A 22448-nucleotide genomic window follows, 5' to 3' on the forward strand; every position below is an offset into this window, starting at 1 on the left:
GGGCCGGACGGGGCGCGCCTCAGAGAGTTGGCGGCAGCCGCGGTGCTAATGCGGCGCCCGGGGTGAGCGCGTTCAAGGCGCCCTGGCAAAGCTCCCCTGCGATTTTGGAGGTAGCGCGAGAGAAGGTCCTCGTCAGGTTTAGCTTCTTCTCCTAACACTTAACAAAGACAAGCTGGTCTCGTACGTGAGTTGGTAGAAATCTGGTTATTGCCAAAACCTGATGCGCAGTAGAATGACGATAAAAATCAAGAGGGGGTAGGAATTTTCGCACTATTTCTATGTCTCTTGACTGCTGTCATGGGTTTGTTGCTAAAATTACTATTTTCATTTGTTCAAAGTTTTGCTCAATCAGAAGCTTGTGTAAAGATAAATGGTGCCCACAACCAGCCGCTCCTGAATTATCCCATGGATTTTTGGGGCAGGTTTTGTAGTTGTGGGATGATGGGAAAATGAAATTGAACTTGGAAAGACAACACAAACTGGGCTTGGGGCAAGTTTTTTTAGGGAGAAAACGTTAATTTAAATTTTGCCTGGAAACTGAATGTGAGATACGCCTGTGGGGAAAAAACATGGCCAAAAACCCCAAACACAACATATCACAAACCTTTACAAATTAATTTTAGGGTAAGTATCTCTGATGATTACGGAAGTCAAATAAGTTTTTTCAAAAGAGTCTGGAGGTGAAACTGCAATATGCTCATGATTTGTCTTTATGAACAATTTGAGTGGGGCTTTGCACTGATTGCCAACTAGTATCCAGATACTCGTGCTTTTAAAAATGCCTATTTATACCAAAATACAAAGTGAAGTTTTTGAAGGGGGTTAGGATATTATCCAGTGTTAAGGTCAAAGTAGACTTATGAGACTGGTTTATGTAGACCTAAAAATGCATTGACTTTAATTAAATATCTTGAAACTCTAAAAGAGGACTGCAAATCAGGGACTTAAGATTATTACAAGGGATTTATGTGTGGGGTTTTGTGGTGTTTTTTTTTTTTTTTTAATTAATGCAATTTCTGGTAAGATGATTGAGTTAATGTTGAACTATGTTTGATCAAAGTAAAATGTTCAGTAATTCTGCGATTTCTTACAAAGAAGTTACCTTTCGTAAAGGGGTAATTCCTCCAGCTGGTGCTATATGGCCTTGATTGTTTTCTTAGTTAATAGTGTTTAAGTCTGATGAAGCGATTTATTATATTGCCTCTTCCAAGTGTGCATGTTGTTTATTCACAGAGTTTTTGACTTTTTTTTTTTAATAAGTCAGAAGTCTCTAAATCAGTCTTCCTCAAATAGACTAGAAATATATAAGCTACAACTGCCACTGGGGGTTGAAAGTATTCACTGGCATATAAAGAAGTTTAAGCCATGAGTTTAAGTTAATTAATCCATGATAGAAATGGATCTTTGGGTCTGTGGTTGGTTTTTTTTTTTGGGGGGGGGGTGAGGCGTGTGTGTGTCAACCTTTGAAAATTAAGCTGATAGTCTTCTGAACTTGACAGATGCTTCTAGTTTCTCACTGCTTCTGCTTCTCCCAGTTTTTCCCAGTAGCTGTAGGGTTAAACTGACAGGACTCTGCAGTCGGGTCACTGCAGTGGGTCACTGCAGAGAAATTAACAGTTCTGATAGTTCCACCTGGCCCTTGCAAAAGCTGCCAGCATCTTCAGTCATGGGCTGCAGCTCTGAGTAGAAGGATTCAGAAGTCAGAACTGGGTAGTAACAATAGATGAGAAGCAGCTGAGAGACGTGTAGAGGTTTCTTACCATCATTACATCTGTAAAAACCCTTTTTTCTTTTAAATTATGGTGTAATCTTGTGCCTGTTTGATGGGCAGCTCCTTAAGCAACTACAAACAGGAATAATCAGGTTTTTTTAATGCAGTATCTCATTTAAGAATATTGTACTAAGGTTTATGAAAACTGATTTGATTATTTTGTTTCCAGTTAGTCTGAAGATAAGCTTTATCAAATATTTTCTGTCTGCAATTGTGTCTTTTGATAGAATAGCAGGTTATTGATAGCAGGAAAAAAGTGGCAATTTAAGGGATTTATGCTTTTCTTAGAATCATGATGGGAGGAAGCTATGAAAGCTTGTTATTCTTATATTTGCTTTATACAGATGTCTCGCTTTACAAGTGAAGATGAAGCTCAGTTACAGTCTATGCTTAGACAGTTGCTACAGAGTGTGAAGGAAAAAATCACTGGAGCCCCATCAGTAGAGTGTGCAGAAGAGATTCTCTTGCACTTGGAGGAAACAGATGAGAATTTTCACAAGTAAAACTCTTTTTGCTATTTTTAATATTTTGAAGGGATGTGAAATGTGTTGAATTATATTATTCCTAGAAAATGTTTACAATTTATATTGCTGTGTGAATGTGTATGTATTTTTATATATAGACATTCCTGTCACTAACCTGCTCTCAAAAGATGCTAAATTAGAGAATAAAATTAATTTTGTCAGTTTTGTTTGTTTGTTTTTGTTTTGCCTTATTTTTTCACTCTTGGTAGTATATTTTTAATGTAATCGTAATTGATCAGCTGTTTGTGAGAGGAACTTGCAAAACTGCCTGACTTAGCCCATTCTGCATGTCTGCATGTAATGTACTAAATGCAGACATGAACAGAAGCTAGAAGAAATCTTCACTTAGGGCTGTCAGGCAGTATTTTTGACATCTACTAGACAAAATGTTTATCTTTTTTTATTTCCCCTCGCACCCCCCCGCCCCCCCCAAGGTAAATTTTCAGTAGACTACTTCCATAATGGATTGTTCTGTCTGACTTATATTACTGAACCCTTGTATATGTTATCAGGTAGTTGTTCTTTAATTTATGTTTTGAATAAGGCAGAAACGTATCCCCATCGCACTCGTGTTAAATCAGACTTGACAATGTGACCTCACTTACATACAGTCTAGATTTCTGGAGCCCATGCTTCTCTTTCCTTTCCATGGTATTCTAACTTGTTTATTTGTTTACATATGGGAGATTTTTAGAATGTATTTATGACTAGCCAAGAGAATATCAAGCCAGAATGACCTTGAAGACATTTTAATGAACACCAGAGTTCTGTGAACTGACTTCTGAGAAAGCCAGTTCCCTGCCAGTTGTTTCCCACCCCCCCACTCCCCCTCCAAAGTGGCACTATCTATATTCTCTTAAATTTGTCTAGTTTTAGCATTACTTTGTCAGTGATAGAAGTTAGGTGAAAGTAAGTGAAATAGAGCTTATATATCTAAAATTTCACCATAATTTTGAAACTTTTATGCTCTTGTATCTTCTGAAGATGCTAACTGCTTTAAAATATATTTTAGCTCAGTTTTAATTTCTATTACAAATTTTATCAGCTAAGACTTTGTTGGCAGTCTTGCAAATTTTAAGCAGCAGGTTACCAGGTGACAAGCATCAGAGTAAAAAAGTTGATTATAAGCATACCAAGCTGAAAATTGCATGTAATTTAGAAAGAAAAAAAACCCCAAACCACAACAATTTAAAGGAGGATATATACAATAAAAAAGTCTGAACAACAAAAAGCCCTGTGAAATTACTTCTCTCAGTTTTTTTCTGAGGACTTGCTAGAATAATACCCAGGATGAGGGAGTAAAGGCCACAACTGGTGAAAACAATGCATACATAGCTTTCCACTTTAGAACAGTGAAACCATGGCATCCAATACTCTTTCTGGTATGTTAAGAACTTGGTCATCCTAAGGATACTTTGTTTTCATGAGAAAAGTTTTTAACTTTCATTCAGTGGAAAACTTGAGTGATGCTTTACATGCAGAATGTGAGCATTATTCTCAGCTGCTGGAATATCTTTCTGGAAGGATTCTAGTCTTGTTCATGACCCATGGCAGTATCAAAGATCAAAGAGATCATGTGATGATTTATTAGTGAGACCATTAAGAAACTTTCTCTTTGACCCTTAGCCCATCCATCTAGACTGCAAGTGCCTTTATTAGTAGTGTGTGCTTCAGGATCGTCCCGTATTCTATTTCAGCTCAATATTTTGGTGAGCACTCTTTTTGCTTCATGGATATTTTGCCTCAGAAATTCTATCAGATTCTGAGGCCTGCCCTTCTTTATCCTTTGTTCCCACTATGATGTAGAAAAGACAGAAACATGAGATCTGCAGAAAGCTAATAAAAAGAAAAATTGAATCAAATTAAAAATTCGTTCAGTAATAGAAATCAGTATTTTTAACTATATAAGTAGCAAGTTTTCTGTTATATTTTTTCATTAAATTAAAGTCCTACAGTTAGTTTTGGGTTTGTTGCTTGGTTTTTGTTTGTTTGTTTGTTTGCTTTCTCTTCCTGCCTCTCTGGTGCTTCCTTTGTAACCCCTACCAGATCAGTCTGACTTGATTCTACATGTGAAGAATTAGTTCTGTAATTGCCGAAACACTTACTTGGTACAAAACATTTTTAAGGGGAAGAATGATGCAGAAGGCTAGGACATCAAGCAGACATAAATTTAGGGGCATGAGTAATGATGCAATTGCTGCGTATGTCGGGGCAAAGCAGTCACTGCAGAAAATGTATACCCTGAAAATGTTACTGTCGTAAAACAAATGGGAGAAACTTCTATGAAAGCTTTTGTTCAGTGGAGAGTTGTACAGTTTCATTATTGCAGAATTAAAAAGGCAGCCTTGAAGACAAGTGGAATTAAACATTTGCATCTTTCTTGAGATGTGTTTCTATTACTTTCATTAGGGACAAAAGTGATGTAGGAATGGAAATAAGGGGGAGATGGGACTGTTATATCTGATGGAACTTCAGGTAGGCAATCCACTGAGGAACTTATGTATCACAATACAAGACAATACTCTGTGCTTATTTTTTATATGTATCTTGAATGTAGTTTGTTTTTATATATGTATATATAAACATAACACACAAGAAAGGCAAAAGCTGCTGCCTGTTTTAACAGTTGTTTTTACTTATATTTGCATTTTATAGCTTTGGACTCTGTACCTATGTGATGAACTGACTGTTTTATTTGAATTTTTCTCATTCTGTGTTTATCCAAATAAACACAAAATAGTTGCACATCTGCATTTAATGTAATGAAAATACAATGATGCGTCTACTGTTTATGTATGATTACTTTTTTGTGTGTGTTTCTGTTTGTCTTGTCCTTTATACAAATTGGAAGACATAAAAAAAATTAATACATTCTGAGCAATACTTTTTAGCTATTTCTGTAGCTAATACAGAGTCACGGAACCCAGTGAGATTCTTTTGAAACCCCTGTCTAATTATCCTTTTATTTAAACTAGATTCTGTGAGTATCTAATAATAAAAGTGTTAAGTGCCAATTTCTATATGTTTGAGACATACGTGTAATCACAGACAGCTAGTTTGTCAGTTTGAGCATGCTCTTCTGCATACTGTCAGGACACACTGACTTTCATAAGCCTTTCAGAAAGTCTTCTAGCATACTTGTATGCTAGAATTTATAAATAGTGTTTTCTGCGTTAGTTTTCATATATAATGGCATAAATAATAATACTAGATGGATATACCGTAAGACAGTGTAATATTCAGGATGCCCCAAGTAAGGTTCTTGTGGAATTTTAAACTTCAGATTTTTTGATATTCTATGATTTTTGTCTACAAAACCTTAACCTGTTGACTGAGTAGACTTTTACATTTAAAAGAAGCGCAAAATGAAATTAGAAACTATTTTGTATTATATATTTAAATTGCATATTAGGGAGAATTTCTTTACTGTGAGGGTAATGAGACACTAGAAGAGGTTGCCCAGAGAAGCTGTGGCTGCCCCATCTTTGGAAGTGTTCAAGGCCAGATTGGATGGGGCTTTGGGCAACTTGATCTGTTGGATCATGGAAGGGGGTTTGGAACTAGATGTTCTTTAAGGTCCCTTCCAACCCAAGCCATTGTATGGTTGTTTCTTCCTGGAATTTGCTGATAATGACCATATTGAAGAAAATCAAACTTTACCATGTTTTTTACACTGTTGATTCTCTGCAAGTCGTAAAACCTCACCTTAAAGTGACAGGTCGGCTGGGATAGAAGATGGCAAATGTAATATTGAAAATGTTTGATGGTGAGCTTTAGGAAATCTATTACATTTTATTATTGTATATTTGTTGCAGCTATGAGTTTGTGAAATACCTTAGGAAATATATAAATAACACTGTGGGATCTGTGATTGAAGAAGAAACAGAAAAATATATTTCTGCTCAAAGTCAGGGTGAAGTATCTGGCTATGACACGCTTGTCCAACATGTTGCTAAGAAGACCCGTGAATCAAAAGAGTGAGTATGTACACAAAATTCACATTTTTATTTCTTCTTGGCCTGTGTCTTCCATTCTCCTTGCCAGAACTTGTAAATTCTGAAGCAGTGGGTAACGAAAGTGATTCTTCGCTTTCAAAAATCGGTGCTAAGCAATTCAGATATTCCCACCCTACACTGCAGTTTGTCGTGCTTTATCTCACTCTGGAATTGAAATTATGAACTATGAACTAAACTTGTTGAACTTACTGTGAACTGAAGGTGCTTCTGCATTGCTGTCTGCCTAATGTAGAAGTGGTATGCAGACCAACTGCCTGTAACTATCCAAGATTTTTTGACTCAGGCTGTCAGATGGCCAGAAATAAGTAGATGTGCAAAACCATATATTGCCACAGTGGTCTATAGTCCAGATTAGTTGGTTTTGAACACTGTATTTAGTAAAGAAGCCATAAATAGAAAAGACCTCTGTGATTACCAGTTAAATTCTTTTCTCGGTCATCTCTTCCCTACTAATTTTATTCACCTTCACATGGATATTAAAATAACTTTTCTTTGGAATAGAGAGGCTGGTAGCAATCTTACTGAATTTTCATACTGTGTATTTTGGATTTGCATAGGCAGATAATTGCTGTGATTCTTTAAAGCAGTGGTCCGTAGTGCTTATAAAATGGATTTTAGTATATACAGCTGTTATTTCTAGGAAGTACCTAAAACTTCAAAAATATGGTTATCTTAAACATTTAAGGTACATACATCTTTTGTTGCTCATTTTGGATTTGCATTTGTATTTCATTCATTTCTGTAAATTCAGTGAGTTTAGGTCTAAGTAATATTACGACATATTCAGTTATTCATGATTTAGAGAATTTTTTTTATTGGAGATTCTTATGCTCTTTAATATTAAAATAATTTTTACTTTGAAGATACAGAGAAATGATGCATGCCTTGAAGAATGTCATGATGGTTGTGGTAGAATCTTTGATTAATAAGTTTGAAGAAGATCAGATGCATAATAAGGAGCTGGATAGTAAGACAAAGAAAGAACGTCGGAGTGGCTATTACACAGACAACTGTTCCGACAGTGACTCCTCATTCAACCAAGTACAATGTGTTTTCTTTCTCTCTGTTACGAAATAAGCACGGTACTGCAAAATTGTTCAGTTTCTGTCAGTGAAGATTGAGAGCAGCTGTAGAAAAGGATTCATCTTAGTTATCTTTGATATATCCCAAGATGGATTAATTACCTTTCTCTCACACTGAAATACTAAGTTTATACTAGCTGTCTAACCTTTAGATAGCATATGCTAGATGAGATTAATATGATGCCCATAGGCTCTAAAGTACCTCTGCAAGTACTATAGATAAAAAGATAAAATAATGGTAAAAGCAATACGTCATCTAAATTTTTGTGATTTTACTTCTGCAATTAATTTCCAGAGTACTGTGCTATTCTATCTTCCTGAATGAATTATTATAAGGGATTTTATGAAGATATAGAAAACTTTTAAGTAAAGCAAAGCACAGTATATAACAGTAATTTTGTTGCTGTAAATTTAACTTTGGGCAAATGGCAGAAGACATTTAGAATGTTGATTTTAATGTTAAATTAATACAAATGTTGAAGTCCTAATTATTAAATTAGATATCAGAAAGACTGATGATTTTAATCTTCTGCTGTTCAGTTTAATAAAATATCCTAATGATCATTCTATAATACATATTACAGAGTTACACGTTCATGAGTCAAGAACAATTGCAGCTGCTTGTAGAAAGGCTTGACCCTATTCAGCCTATGGAAGTAAGTTCAAAAGACGAAATAAATTGTTAATAATAAATGAATATTTATGGCATATTGCAAAACAGGCTGTATGTACATAAGAGTTCATATGTACCTAAGTGGAATCTTGTCTTTGTTGGTTTATGTTATCTTGGCTTCAGTGCAGCAGCAACTGCTCTGCAGTGCAGTATTTCATTGTTCATAACCATCTGCTTCAAAAACTAGTGTTGTAGCAAGTATCTGTTTTGTTTTGTCTGGAGTTTATGTGCCTGTACATGGGCATTTATAGTTTGGAAAAAGTTGTTCTGTGTGGGATAAAGTTATTGAAGCTTATTTTCCTGTATATGTGTCCCTTGTCCTTGGTAACTTTCATGTTGTCCTTTGTGTTACCTCCTGCTGGTTTGCTAACAAGCTACTGCCAGAGGGAATATAAAGTCCAAGTTAGGGTTGCCTTCCTGTCAGTAGCAGTACTAATTTGGGTCTCTAACCACCAATCAGTACCAGCTGCTGATATTTTTAAAGCTTTTAGAAGCATCATTTTGAGAATGCTGTTTCAGTAAGATTTGTTTGGGATTGTCTGCCAGTTGAAAAATACATGGTAGGTTGGGACCAGTATGAACATCGTGATCCAAGTTTTGTTAGAAAACCATGTAGAAAGTCTGATGCTATTAAATATTGTTAAAATTTCCAGTTTGTTTCAGTAATATGAAATGAATTACTAGAGATTACAGTTGTATACGAACAGAACAAAAAAAAAAAAACTTATTTGAAATTATTTAGATTATAATGCTGATGAAATTCAGCAGTAAAACGTTGTCTAATAAGTCTGTTTCCAATTTACTGACATTTTAGAGAGCTTCTGGGCACCTTTGTGCTATTTGACTATAGTTTTCTATATTCCCTGGTAAAAACGTATCTGAGTACAAACAGAAAGTAGAACATAATCTTTGCATTCGGTATTGAAAACTTATATAAAATGGTTTTACTTTTTCAAATACATGTTTATTTTTTTTTTTTTAACGTTATCTCAGTGATGTAGTGTTTTGTCTAAGTTACCATAAAAATATATCAGAAGATAACTATTCTGGAATTCCTTATCTGTTGTACAGCTGGGTCCTTCCTTCCTCCAACTTATATTGTAAATTACATATTTGAGAGGTTGCTTTAAATGGATTTGTGGTGTTTACATTTCTGGCTACTTCAGGTTCGCCAAGAAGCATTGCAGACACTGTGCTTTGCCCCTCCCTCTGATATATTGAACTCTGAGACTTGGCCAAATCTGCGTAAGCATCTAACGATGTCTCTATCAGATCCTGATGCTGCATTCAGTGTAAGCTAATGTTCTGTATTTAGTTATCAGATATGTAGCCACAGCGAAGAGTGCTGAAGAGAACTGAGAGTTAAATATGTGTTATGAGTAGTCTAGCAGTGTCCCAAGACATTTTGTTATTTATGTCTCACAGACTCTTTTTGAAGTAAAATTATGATTTCCATAGGTCTTGATTTAAAGAATTACAACAGGATTTCAATAGAATTTTTAGAGACTGGAGTACTTATTTGCCTATCTTTTAATGGGAATTAAGAGGTTTTTATATCTTCTAGCAGATATGTAAAAATAAAAGTTGACAGAATTCTTATGTAAAATATGTCATGTTAGTATTTCCTATTTAAGTCAGGTATATGCTCCGTGGTGAAAATGATACATAGTAACATTACACAGGCCCTTATGAGGAAAAACATAGCAGCTACTTAAACTGCTTTTAGATTATATATAATGCCAATTAAGTCTTATTTTTTTTCTTTTTCTTTGAATTTTAAAGTGATTACCAAATACATAGGAAAGTTGCCTCAGCTGCTGTCATGTACTTGTCTGTCATCGTAGAAAGTCTACAGTTTCTTTTAAAACAGTGCTAGTTACAAGTCACTGGTATGTTTAATAACATAAAAACATTAATGCTAATGGAAAAGTACAGTAATATACCCTGATCTGCTTATTTGTATAGCAGTGAGACTTTGGTGCTGTCAGTTAAAAGTATTCAAATAAAATTTCGTTTAGACTGAAGGTTTCTGTGGTCTGAAACTATGTATTTTTATAAACTATGCTTAACATCTGTGGATATCAGAGCAGTATATGTTAAGAATAATGCCACTACATATTGATTATTGTGCAATAATAATATGCAGTTACACGACTATTTCATACATTGCTTGCTTTTTCTCCCTTAGGAGAAAATTCTTAGGTTCTATGCAAAAGCCTTTTCTTCTTCTCCATTTAATATGACAAGAGATGTCTATACAAGTTTAGGTATGTACATTTAATTACATTTAAGACTTGACGAGTCATTTACTTCCTGAAAAATCAGTTAAGTACAGTTTAAGCTGTACAATGTAGTCTGTTTTGTCACTAGTTTCATGGAGTTGTTTTTTTTTTATCTTGTTTTTTAGCAAGACATTTGGAGTTGTACTTTCTTTCTGGAGAATATTCTCTTTGTGTTTCAGCTGGTCTGGATGTATCTAACACAGATATAGATCGTTTACTTAAAAAGGTATAAATAAACTCTCTGTACCTTTTTTGTCATTACTAAAACATCATGCATTATTTCTTTTTAAACTTTAATAATTACATTTCAGGTCCGCCTTTTAAATGAGTACCAAAAGGAAGCTCCGTCGTCTTGGATTCGGCATCCCGAAAAGTATATTGCCTGAAGAAACCTGTCATTGTTTCTTAATTTAATGACTTTTGACATATAATTTTAGCAAAGATTACAAGCTGCATAACGACTGGTCAGGGGAAGTTGTATAGGAGTAGTCATGGGTCATACTAAGCTGCTTATTTAGCTTTTGAAGCGTTCCAAGTGTTTTTTTAACAAAAATAAATTGGATGTTTTATGAAGTAAGAAGTTGTAGTACTTGGTATTTACAAAACTTGTAATAATTTAGGAGAATATATGAGTATGTTAGTTTTATTCATGGTAGTACAAAGAATGAATATTCTTGCAGTATCAAGTTAAAGATAATGTTGATTTATCTGAACAACAAGGTTTTACAGGAAATTTTTTCCCTGAGTATTACTGGTGGAAAGATTTATGTAATTTTTGATTTCTCTTCATTTTTATCTATTTGTGTCATAAGGTACATGGAAGAAGTAGTAGAGAGTACTTTCTCACTTTTGTCAGTAAACCACGAGCCTAATCATCCTGCCTCTCCAGATTTTTTGAGTCCAGTCTACTTCTTGGCTTTGCTAGATATCAAAGCAGTATGGTTTAAAAAGTGGACGGTAAGCAAAAAAACTCCAAGCCAACAACCCATGACTTGTTCATGTCTGACATGTATTTTGAAAAGTTTGATTTATGACTGTTATTATCACAGACCCATTGTGTCCTGATAACAACCTATAATGAGCACTGTAATTAAGGAAGTCTGGGGTTTTTTTCAGGCATATATGTCCTTTTCTCTTTAACACTACTGTCTCCCTCCATTTCTATTCGGTTACTAGTTTTCATAAGACTTCTGAGAATTTACTGCGCTTTGCGACTTCGGTCCCTTTTGTCATAACTGACTGACAGCCATCAAAAGATATAAATATTTTCCTGGAAGAAGTGATGAGCATGGAAGTACAGTTACATATGTGATATGCCACACACAACTTGCTGAACTCCAGAGGACTTTAGAGCGTTTTCCAGCCTACCGTGTGTAAATTTACAGTTTAGGATTTACATGGCTATGCCAAAGCATGTAGTCTAACATTTCAATGTGGTTATTGTTTACTGCATGTTCTGCTACATATTTTTCTAATGACTTGTTTTGGTCATCTTAAATGTACTGCAAACAAAAGACTCAGTTGAGTATAATTTGATTTACGCAAGCTGGAGTTCAGTACACTGAATATGTACTGTGCACAGGATCCCTAATGGAACAGAAGAGGAGATATTTTTTTAATTAAAAAAATAAAACTTACATGTTTGAAGTTGACATTAGGTTGTCTTTGTCATTTTAGCATGCGTATTACAGCAGAGCAGTGGTACTTAGGCTTTTGGAAAAGAAATACAAATCTTTGGTGAGTATTTCCCAAGGTAAATTTATTTGGAGCTTGTTCCTGCTTTGCACATTGTGGTTTGAACATGTGTTTTCCTTTTTTCCCATTTGTCAGAGCTATTCCAGGTTGTTTAGCTAGGTAAGCCTTTTGGGTTTTTAAAAATTATTTTTAATTTCTGTTTGCTTAAATGACTTATTGTTAAATGCAAAGAAGGGAATGTGACCAGCTCTGAGTAAAGGGAAATTTGGATGTTTTGTAGCAGGTGTTTAATTAGGATTATTGTTTCTTAATTCCTGATGTTACATTCATATTTAGAATTATTTCTGACAATGCATAAAGTAGCAAATAGTGCATGAAAAAGCATAATGAAACCTCTATGCTGAATTTGTTTTTTTTTGTGGAAATAAACCAAAAATCCACCATTGTGTTCTTAAAGTTGTAATACAAAGCATTAAGGATTCAAAGATAAACTCAGAAAACATCTTTAGTAATGGAGATGTTAACCCTATCATGTATTCTGTATGGACAAATCTCTTCAATGGGATGGAACTTTCATTCTTTTCAGTAAGACCAATACAGATGTGAAATCTATTCATATAGACAGGAATTTGGCAATGTTTTGTAAAATCTTCTAGTACAAATAAAATACAATGTAATAATATATCTGACTGATGAAACCTTAAGACTGGAGACAAGGATACAGACAACTATAATAGCTGTCTGTCTTCTTTATCTGTATGCATGGAACAGAGCATAGAATAAAGCATGTTCATTGCAACAAAGTTTATAATAGGAAGTCCATGAGCAGGGTAGGGAGTAAACATACAGTTATTTTTTTTATTATGTATGTCTGTATGTTTTACTTACAATTGTGAATAAGTCTTAGCAGCTCCAAACTGTAATTAATCAAAAATATAGTTTTTTCTTGATATGATTCCTTTCTACATCCATGCTGATAATTTTTACACTTTTATACACATTGATTACATGATAATGCTATGATAATGATACAACACTCCTGTAAAGAACAGTAATAGCACTGGCAGCACCCAACAACCAAGCCTACAGTTTAGTAAGTGTGTTCAAGACAAAGTTTTTCATGTGTTGATAATAAAAATCTTCCACAGTGATGACAATATGGCAATTAGAGATTGCCATCAACTTCTCAAAATACTTCCATTGTTTTCTGTACTCTTTTTTTAAGAGACTGTCTTAATGCTCATAGAGCTGTTAGGGTGATGACGTAATAATAATTGTAATGTGTTTTAATCCTTGTAAAATTTTGCCTCCTGTTGGTTAACCTTTCCAAAGCACTGAAACATGAGATACTTGCCATGAAGTGGGTGTTCAGGTTCTTGTGTTAAAGGACAGTACTGGATACAAGAGAAATGATGTTACTGTAATATATCAGGTATTTTATTATTTTGTGCTATTTTTCACAGATTAATGCAGCTGTCCAGCAATGCCTTGATTATTTTGAATCTTGCAAGACAGGAGTTAATAAAAATTCCAGTGCCCATGACTTCTCCCAGCAGCACCGTAGTGAGTATCTTTGCATGGCTTGCATTGTATGCATGTTCATCCACATTCTCTAGGTCTTTGAGTATGCTACCTCAATAGGAAGGTGTTCTGTCTGTTCTTTTTCTTCCTGAAATATTGTATGTCTGTCTTCTGAGAGAACACTAATAGCAGTGATCAAGTAACAGCAGTTACTTAAATTGTCTGTCTGTCTTTATGTACAAAATGATCCATGTATGTTGCAGGTAATAGGTAGGTGCTGTGAAGTAAACTAAAGGAGTCAAGTTCTAATTTTTGTTTTTATTGTTAAAGGTGAAGAGCAGAGCTTTTCTTACACTGGACAAGAATTGCAGTATGTCTATTTTGTTCATTCACTGTGTCTTTTAGGAAGACTGTTGATCTATAAGCAAGGCCAAAACCTCTTTCCAGTACAGCTGAAAAATAAAAAAGGTAAGGGGAGGGCTGAGGAAAATGCGACTTGTCGAGAAACACTTTATCCAAACTTGATATGTTTCCACTGAAACATTGTGGACGTTATAGGACAATACTCTGTTCAATAATTCTGTGCCTGGAAATCTTTCTTAAAAGATGGTATTGGTAACTTTGAGTATCATCACAGTTTCTTTGATGGATGTGGTTGAATAGATTGCTCCTTGTCCTAATGTTTAATATGTTAATTTCGTGTTGAAGGAGAGTTGGATTAGTATGTGATTCAGTCTTTCTAGGTATGAGTAATAACTTCTGTCAAATTATTGATATAATTGGAAGAGAGACCTATCCAGGAACCAAAACTGTTTTTCAGGTGTGAAAATCAGTATTTCAAGTTAATTGCACATTGAAAACAATTGCTCTGACCTTAACCTGTTAATAAAGGCAAAACAATGGTAGAGAAAAAGGTGGTACCTGTGGAACAGATGTTTAATAAAGATAGAAGATATGAGATAGAAAAGCCCTTAGACACTCAGAGATCTGCATTGTGCAGGGTTGGAAAATATAAGTGTGTGAGGATTGTAGTGTTCCATTACATTAATATTTCTATTAATTCACTGTAGAATTCAAAACATTACTGTATACTAATTCTGAGACTTTTGAAGGTATTTTTTCCCTCTGGTTTGAGGATCAGAACTTAATAGATCCAACAGAGCAGTTGTGAGGAAAAAACATATACTAATACAGTGCTTTTGTCATTTCTCTCTATCACACCATTCAAGCAATGATCCATTGGTAATGCTTTTTTTTTTTTCTCTCCCCTACAAAAGTGACAATCTCACAATCTTCTTAAAGATGTCCTTCTCAGCTTCACAGATAGCAACTCTTTCCTCACAAATTGTCTAGTAATTACATTAAACTTGGAAACTTGGAGCAATAGTTCCCAACCTGCATTTAGCTACATGTTGTTTTTGTTTCAAACCTGAGGAGAAGTTGTATGACAGTTTGTCTCTTTTCCAGTTGCTCACTTAATCTAATAGCAAGGTAGTGCTTTGTCCTACAGCTGTGTATATTCAGTATTCTCAAATGTTTGCTGCTTTTTTTTTTTTTTTTTTAATGGAAGATTTGGTAAAATTGCAATTGGCTAAATTGGGAGCAATATCAAGGCTTCTAAATTGATCGTGAAATAGCTTGGTAGAATCCCAGGGATATGCATGTCCTTTGCTTTACCAGTTGTACATATGTTGATTTCCTCAATACAGCAAATCATTGTTTACCATATATTTATAAAATCCATTTTATTTCTGAAATTAAAGTTGCACATTAATTTGCAAAGTACTTCCATTTTTTTTCTTTAATAGATCGTGTATCCATAACTGATCTCTTGGTGTTATTTACTGAGCTTATTTATTACTCTCCAAGTTACCCAAAGACAGCTTTGGCAGCGCATACAGGTAAATGCTTGGGTTTTAATATATGCTGATACATATAATTTTAATGAGGCACCTGGTAACTTCTTGTGCAGTTTTTAATTTGGGTCTGTTATTTGTACAGATTTTTCTTTTTCCTTCCTCCCTTACCTTTCTTTCTGCTCTCAGTGTTAAATCTGTACTTAGTGAAATTATAATTCAAAAGCATGTATATGAGCCATATAGATATGTTTGTGTAAGTTAAAATAATAAATAAATACTTCTTGTGTTCACCAGACAATTATTCTGCAGCAAGTCTTGTTATGGAGATTCTGCAAGTTTTTTGTGATCAGACAGGATGTGCTGCTGAATGTTTATATACAGATGCAGTGATAGATGCCCTGCTTCATCCTGTTCAAAGTTTACTGAGTGGCACACAGGTTTGTAGTAATCTTACAAATAATTTCTAAATCTGTAGAATATTACATTTTTTCTGTGTTTTCTATGTATAAGATTTATTTAGTCAAATGGTGACTTCTATAGTATTTTCTGCATTAGCTGTTATAGTATGCCTTAAATAACAAAGGCTGTCGTTGTGAATGGTCTGACAAACTTGGCTTTCTTGAAATTATGTGAATAGTAGCAAAAATTCTGCTGTGGTAAGACTGTTCCCTCAGGAAAATCACATAGCTTATTTTTTTATTTTTTATTTTTTCCTTCTGAAGTCTTTTGGATATTTCTTGGGTGCTTATTTACTCTGCTATTTAAAAGGCAGCATACATTTATTCCTTTTTAATTCAGATGGCAGCTTGAAGCAAAGTATTCTCAATAATAGTATGTGTAAAATATGTAATTCTTCATGGAAAAATAGTATTTTTTGAATTGGTAAAAGCAAGATTTCTTTTTTGTTGCCTTTTTCTAAAACATTTCTCTAAGAATTGTAAAAATGTTGTGAAACATTATGCACCTTTAGGTATTTGGAAGTCAAGTTATAGTTTCAGATTGTCCTATTATTTTTGTTTTGAGTGAGATGATTTAATTGATCTAGGTAACTGTAAGTCTCAAGAAAGAGGTCTGAAATGCCCATGGAGGAGCCTGAGCCTTCTACATAAAGAGACTTTGAGAGAAATGAATGCTGAGAAGTTCTGAATTTACATCCTGAGACTCATACTTGCAACAAGTCTGGGTCCCCAATTAAAATATACCTCAGCTAGGTTCTTGAAGTTTAATTTTGTCAGTATCCTTGTAGTTATTTTTTCAGTACAGTTTGTTTATTTTTCAGAAAAGACTCTTCATATTAATTCCTGGACATATTTTTACCTATACAGAAATATTCCAGTGCTGTTTCAAAAGTGTGAACAATGAGTTTCCAAGTAAATATTTTAAAGTATGTATTTACAAGGGAATGCAGGGATAGAACAAGGGAGAATGGCTTTAAACTGGAAGAGGGTAGATTTAGATTAGGTATTAGGAAAAAATTCTCTACTATGAGGGCAGTGAGATGCCAGAACAGGTTGCCCAGAGAAGCTGTGGCTGCCCCATCCTTGGAAGTGTTCAAGGCCAGGTTGGATGGGACTTTGGGCAACCTGGTGTATTGGAAGGTGTCCCTTCCTGTGACAGGAGATTGGAACTAAATGAGCTTTGAGGTCCCTTCCAACCCAAACCATTCTATGATTTTGTGAAGCTTAAAAGAATAGTCCTGCAAAAACTTGATCATGTCAATAATTTAGCTCTTCTGTGGCTATCTGTACTGAGTATAGTAGCATTATTTATACATTTCATTATAAGTGTATCTATAACGCTTTTGCAAGACTAATACTTTTAGTTGTCTTCTTTTTACTGTAGTTTGCAAAAATTTAGTGCAATTTTTCTTGAGTAGGCTGAGCCTGCAAATAGTTTGGACACAGTCAAAAACTGTACAAAGGCAGTATCTCATTGATTTGCTGCGACGGAGGCCTGTGTAATTCCCCAGGCAGTCTCTATGGTCATATGGTATGCTAAAGAATGTGCAATTGTATTCTTTATTATACATTAGTAATTAAAAAAGAAAACATTTTAATATTTAACAGTTTCTCCTTTTCATTTTTTGTTTCTGTGGTGCTCAGCTGTCTCTTGTAGGTAGATGAACTCAACAAATTTTAAGCCCTCCTGCGACTTAGTAACTGGTCTGTTTATAAAAAATAGGTCGTGTCTAGGAATACTTAATGCACAGTAGCTGTAGTAGATTGGTTACGTGTTATGAATCTGGAATATGTCGTATCCGTTGTAACAAAGGTGCAAATTTTTTGTATTGCACCTGGCAAACCAATAGCTAGAAAAGGTAGACCAAGTCAGAGTGATCTTCTTCCTCTTTTACAAGAATTTGAACTGGTTTTGCTCCCCAGCTAAACCATTGGCACTTCTTAGACACTTAGAAATCCTAATGCTGGACTCTAATACTGGACCATGCCTGTCTCAAAAGGAAGGCTGTGGCCATGCACGCATCTTTCTTTAGCTGGGACTGGGAAGTGGGTAACACTAAATCAGCATATGGGCCTAATGAGCAAACGCAATGCTGTTATTCTACATTTGAGCTTTGAATTCATTCAGATAAGTGCAAGCCTTACTTGCTTTTTAAGCAGAGTAATGTGTATTTGTGGGGGTTAGGGGAAGAAACTCATCTGTGAGCAGGAGTTGTCAGAAGGATCAGTTTGTGGGCAGCGATATTGACCTTTTGGGCTCTGTAGCCTCCGGCTTGCTGCTGAAGCATAGCTGGTGCAGAACGTTGCATTCACATTTTAAATAAACAAAGTACGGTGTTTTGGGGCTTTTTTTGGTGTTGCACAAAGAAAGCAAAATAACACTCTTGAAGAAACTGACAGCACAGTATGTACTTTCTTAGAATCCTGAACGATGATATCCAGTAACCAAAAAAAATAAAAGGTATGGGAGATTTTTAACCCTCTATCACTGAAAATTTTAACTATAAAACAAAGTCAGAATTTTGTTTTTCTCAGGTTACTTTGACCACTGGCATTAATAATAAATTCTTTAAAATTTAAGTAGGAAGACTGTTTTCCTCAGCTCATTATATAAAATGTAGAGCTACGCGTAAGAGAAGAAGCAGGAGCATTTAAAAAATAATTTCTCTTGTGAGTCCAGCTGTCCTTCATGAATAACAGAAGAGTAGAAAAGCTTTAAGCAGAGGACTTCAATTTCAGGAGAGTGGTATTTAATTCGCTATTCTGACGTACTAGATACTTAGCAAGTGTTACTGGGAACAATAATCCTCCCTAGCTCATTGTTGCCAAAGGTTCATTTCGCTGTTGACTCCACTCTGTAGTTCTGGGTGTTGATAAGGGGAAACTACCAATGAGGACTTCTCACTTTGAAAACCATCCTTCTCCTTTTAAGTCCATTAATGCATAAATCCCAGGAATTTGGAGTGTTTCTCAGTCCCTGGGTGAGAAGGTGTACTCTGGGTATGTCATGACTATCTAGTTGAGGCACATGGACAGTAATGGAGTTTAGGTGAGCATCTTTAGGAAACTCTGTAAGTCCTGCAGAACTACAGCTACTTGTCTGCTGTCAGGCCTTGGCAAATCTTCCCCGCTAACTTCCTCTCATCTGGGCTTGGCAGCCTAGGCTCAGGGCCAGCATTGATAATGTTGTGGCTGTCCAGCCTTCAAGATAACTGTTTTAGAAAGCTCTTCTAGGAAGTCTTGGCAGAGATATCCCCAGTGATGACTCTGTTAATAAGGTTCAGTGTGGACTCATCACAGGAGTGGCTTTTAAGATGATGTTCTTGTCCTCATTCCCTGCCCGTACTAGGTTGTAGCAGCAAGGAAGCCTACTATCTCATTAATCTGAACCTTGACCCACAGAACATGATTTCTTGGTTTGTTTTACCTCAGACCTGCCTTGTCACTATAAATCCAGTTGTACGATGATCACTGTGCTGTGTCTGACCATAGTTACTCAGTCTGGAGCTGACTTGGTTTCCTGGCTTAACCTTGGACCTTCCTCATCACTGTGGAGGGGATCTGGACTGTTGGGTGAACCTGATTACTATCACTGGACCTTGTCTGCTCACCTTGCTTGGGAATGGTGGGACTACCTGCCCATCTGATGGCGAGCCATTGCCTCTGCCTGCATCACTATCATGCTCAGCCCCTGGCCTCTTGTTCCTTGTATAGTATTCTGCCCTTGCTGCTCTCTGACAGGTTCTTCGTGGAGCATCCAGTATGGGACATACTGACTTCACTTACTAATAAGCAATGGCCAATTTAACCTTGATTTGGATAGTACATTCATTAGTAATGGTGCCATACCAAACAGTCTGAATCTCAGTGTTAAACGTTCAGGCTGCTTAATTACAGCCTAGTTATGGCTATACCGTGCTCTGAAGTGAGTAAGAAATTGGTAGAAGACTTTTGCTTTGCTCTAGTGGGGAAGATTTTCCTCATGATTCCAAAGCAGATGGCTGTTTCAGCCTACTGCAGCCTTCAAGTGAGGTGAACACAGATGATCTTGGAAATTTGAATTCCATTTCTAGCCAAAAAGTTGTCAATGCTTATGCAGCAACAAATGAATTAGCATGTTTCTCGCCTTGGTTCAGGTATTGTTCTTAAACCCCTAGATGGCATGTCAAGAGACTTACCACATTCATGTGGAAAAAGAGAAGGAGTTCCAAAACGTCTGTTTTCTATATCTGTGCAATCATTGAACTTCTGCCATAATCATTTAAAGTGGCAATTACTGCCATTTGTGATGAAGATTTCTATATGATGGTGATAGTCTGTTTACTTACTTTGTTTAAGCCGTTAAGCAGTCATGGGACAGGTGACCTTCAGGTTCTGTATACATAAGCCAGACTTGAATAAACAGCTTTCACAAAAGCACTTAATTTAAAACTTCTTTTTATTATTATTTTTTCTTCCATATAGGTGTATATGAATTGTCTTGAAACCACTTTAATTGATGTAGCTGATATTTTGGCAAGGATTGCTGCTGTAGGTGATGGTCTTTCTTTTCTTCTTCATGGAGAAAACGAAAAAACTGCTAAAGAAGATAGGTAAGAGTGCTTTAATGAATGTCATTAGTGAGTACCTTAATGCATTAGATTAATCTTATGAGGCTTATTTTCTCTTTTTTCATTTATTTATAATGTGATATGTTTTGTTTGGAGTTTAATATCTGATTATCAAGTAAAGTAGAAAGTGGTGTATTAGGGAGATATGTGTATAACCAGGTGAAATGACAATTTAAAGAAATACTTCTATTAAGGGAGATTTCCATGGTTCTTGTTTTTCTAATTCATGTGAGAGCTTTCCTTTCTCTGAATATATTTCTGTTGTATTTGTAGTGCTACTACTCAGGCCAAAGGCTTCTTTTCTGTTTTTTTGTTTCTTTCTCTTTAGAATAAATATTAATAATCAACCTAATCTATTAAAGAATAGATTCAATATAGCATTCACTTTTCAATACATGTAGTAGAGACAGATCTTCTATCAGAAGCTGACATTTGTAACACTGTACCTAACTTAAGATCTGTGTGATGCTATGGGCAGTAAATTGTTAGCTGATGCTAAAACTTGAAACAGGACAGTAAAATTGAGACTAGTCTTTAAAAATAGCTAAGTTGCAGGTGGTGAAAATGTTTGGAATGTATGTCTTCTAAGTGGAGGAGTCTCAGAAGTTTCATGTTTTTAAGGGGGGGTTGGAAGTAAAAGAGAGTATTCTGAGAGAGTTGTCCTTTGCATTGCAAACCTAGAAGACTTCAAAAGGACATCTCAGATATGAAAAAGAAAGAAAAAGGAGAAATTTTGACTTGCAGTGATATCCTTAACACTGATTAAACAGAAGCTAAAATTATTATCTTGTTACTCTTCCCAGCTGGACTTCTATATAACACACAGCCTGTGTAGTTCATGCCCATGTGGGATGGATGGAAGACAGTGGATGCATTTTTACTTTATGTAGACTTGTAGCCAAAGTAAAATCACTTCCTGTACATTTCTTTCCTTCTGACTGGTGTTACAAGTTATGACATAGTGGGTCATAGTTTCTTTCCCCCTAGAAAAAACGGACAAAGTTTGGTCAGGGGATTTGTTTCAAGGTTTATTGATGACAAAACAACATTTTAAAAGTGTTATTTTATTTTTAGTCCTACAGCTGTTCATGTTATTGTTCAGTTTACAAAGAAACTTCTTCATGACGACATTTCTCTTTTATCTGGATCCGAGCTTTTGCCAGTTGTTAAAGGAGCTTTCATTTTTGTATGTCGTCAGATGTACAGAACTTGTGAAGGCCTGCAGATGCTAATTCCTTATGGCTTGCATGAATCTATGGGAGAGGCCTGGAAAAAGGTAAATCTTGTTTTGGATTCAGAAAATTGGAAAAAAAATCCTAAGAGATTCAGCTTATGCAATAATTGTACTTTGCTTCAGGTTGCTTATATTTAAGTAGTGAGATAAGGCTTGGAATTGTTCTAAAACTGAAGTTCTGCTTTTCAAATTCACCTTCTCTATGTGAACCTAGCAGAAGCTTTGTTTGAGACTTGATGCATTAAGATTAAACCAAGAACTCTCAAGATATCAAGAACAGTGGTCTTTCTGCTAGAGGTCACTTGCTATCATGATAGCCAGTGTCCACCACAGATCTTATCTTCACTCTTGGTTTGGGAAATTCTGAAAGGAAAAACTCCTGAGATCCAGTCTTAGTAATTTTTAGATTAAACTAGTTCATTTTGGTGGGAGGTGCGGAGGAAAAAAAAGGGAGATTCCAAATGTTTGACTTAGATGCCATTGAAATATTCTCAAGAAACCATAATGAGAAGTGCTGGGTAGAAGTTCTTGCTTAGCTATATAGAATCACAGAGTAGTTAGGGTTGTAAAGGACCTTAAGATCATCTAGTTCCAACTCCCCTGCCATGGGCAGGGACACCTTGTACTAAACCATGTTGCCAAAGGCTCTGTCCAACCTGGCCTTGAACACCACCAGGGATGGAGCATTCACAGCTTCCTTGGGCATTCCATTGCCCAGCTTCC

General features: G+C 35.5%; 1 protein-coding gene across 1 annotated transcript in view; it reads left to right on the forward strand.

The window, feature by feature from the left end:
• Window positions 1–2115: 2115 nt before the first annotated feature.
• Window positions 2116–22448, forward strand: part of TBC1D32 (TBC1 domain family, member 32) — a gene marked incomplete at its 3' end in the record, with an annotated part of 46219 nt that continues 25886 nt past the window's right edge. Inside the window, exons 1-16 of the mRNA XM_010014692.1 lie at window positions 2116–2270; window positions 6111–6272; window positions 7175–7352; window positions 7978–8049; window positions 9233–9358; window positions 10255–10333; window positions 10474–10574; window positions 10660–10721; window positions 11161–11305; window positions 12026–12085; window positions 13507–13606; window positions 13895–14032; window positions 15373–15465; window positions 15718–15860; window positions 20346–20473; window positions 21566–21778. Coding sequence (XP_010012994.1) covers window positions 2116–2270; window positions 6111–6272; window positions 7175–7352; window positions 7978–8049; window positions 9233–9358; window positions 10255–10333; window positions 10474–10574; window positions 10660–10721; window positions 11161–11305; window positions 12026–12085; window positions 13507–13606; window positions 13895–14032; window positions 15373–15465; window positions 15718–15860; window positions 20346–20473; window positions 21566–21778 — 1955 coding nt within the window. The remainder of the gene's footprint in view (window positions 2271–6110; window positions 6273–7174; window positions 7353–7977; window positions 8050–9232; window positions 9359–10254; window positions 10334–10473; window positions 10575–10659; window positions 10722–11160; window positions 11306–12025; window positions 12086–13506; window positions 13607–13894; window positions 14033–15372; window positions 15466–15717; window positions 15861–20345; window positions 20474–21565; window positions 21779–22448) is intronic.

Source organism: Nestor notabilis, unplaced genomic scaffold (genome assembly GCF_000696875.1).
Source record: "Nestor notabilis isolate BGI_N333 unplaced genomic scaffold, ASM69687v1 scaffold8005, whole genome shotgun sequence".
Lineage (NCBI taxonomy): Eukaryota > Metazoa > Chordata > Aves > Psittaciformes > Psittacidae > Nestor > Nestor notabilis.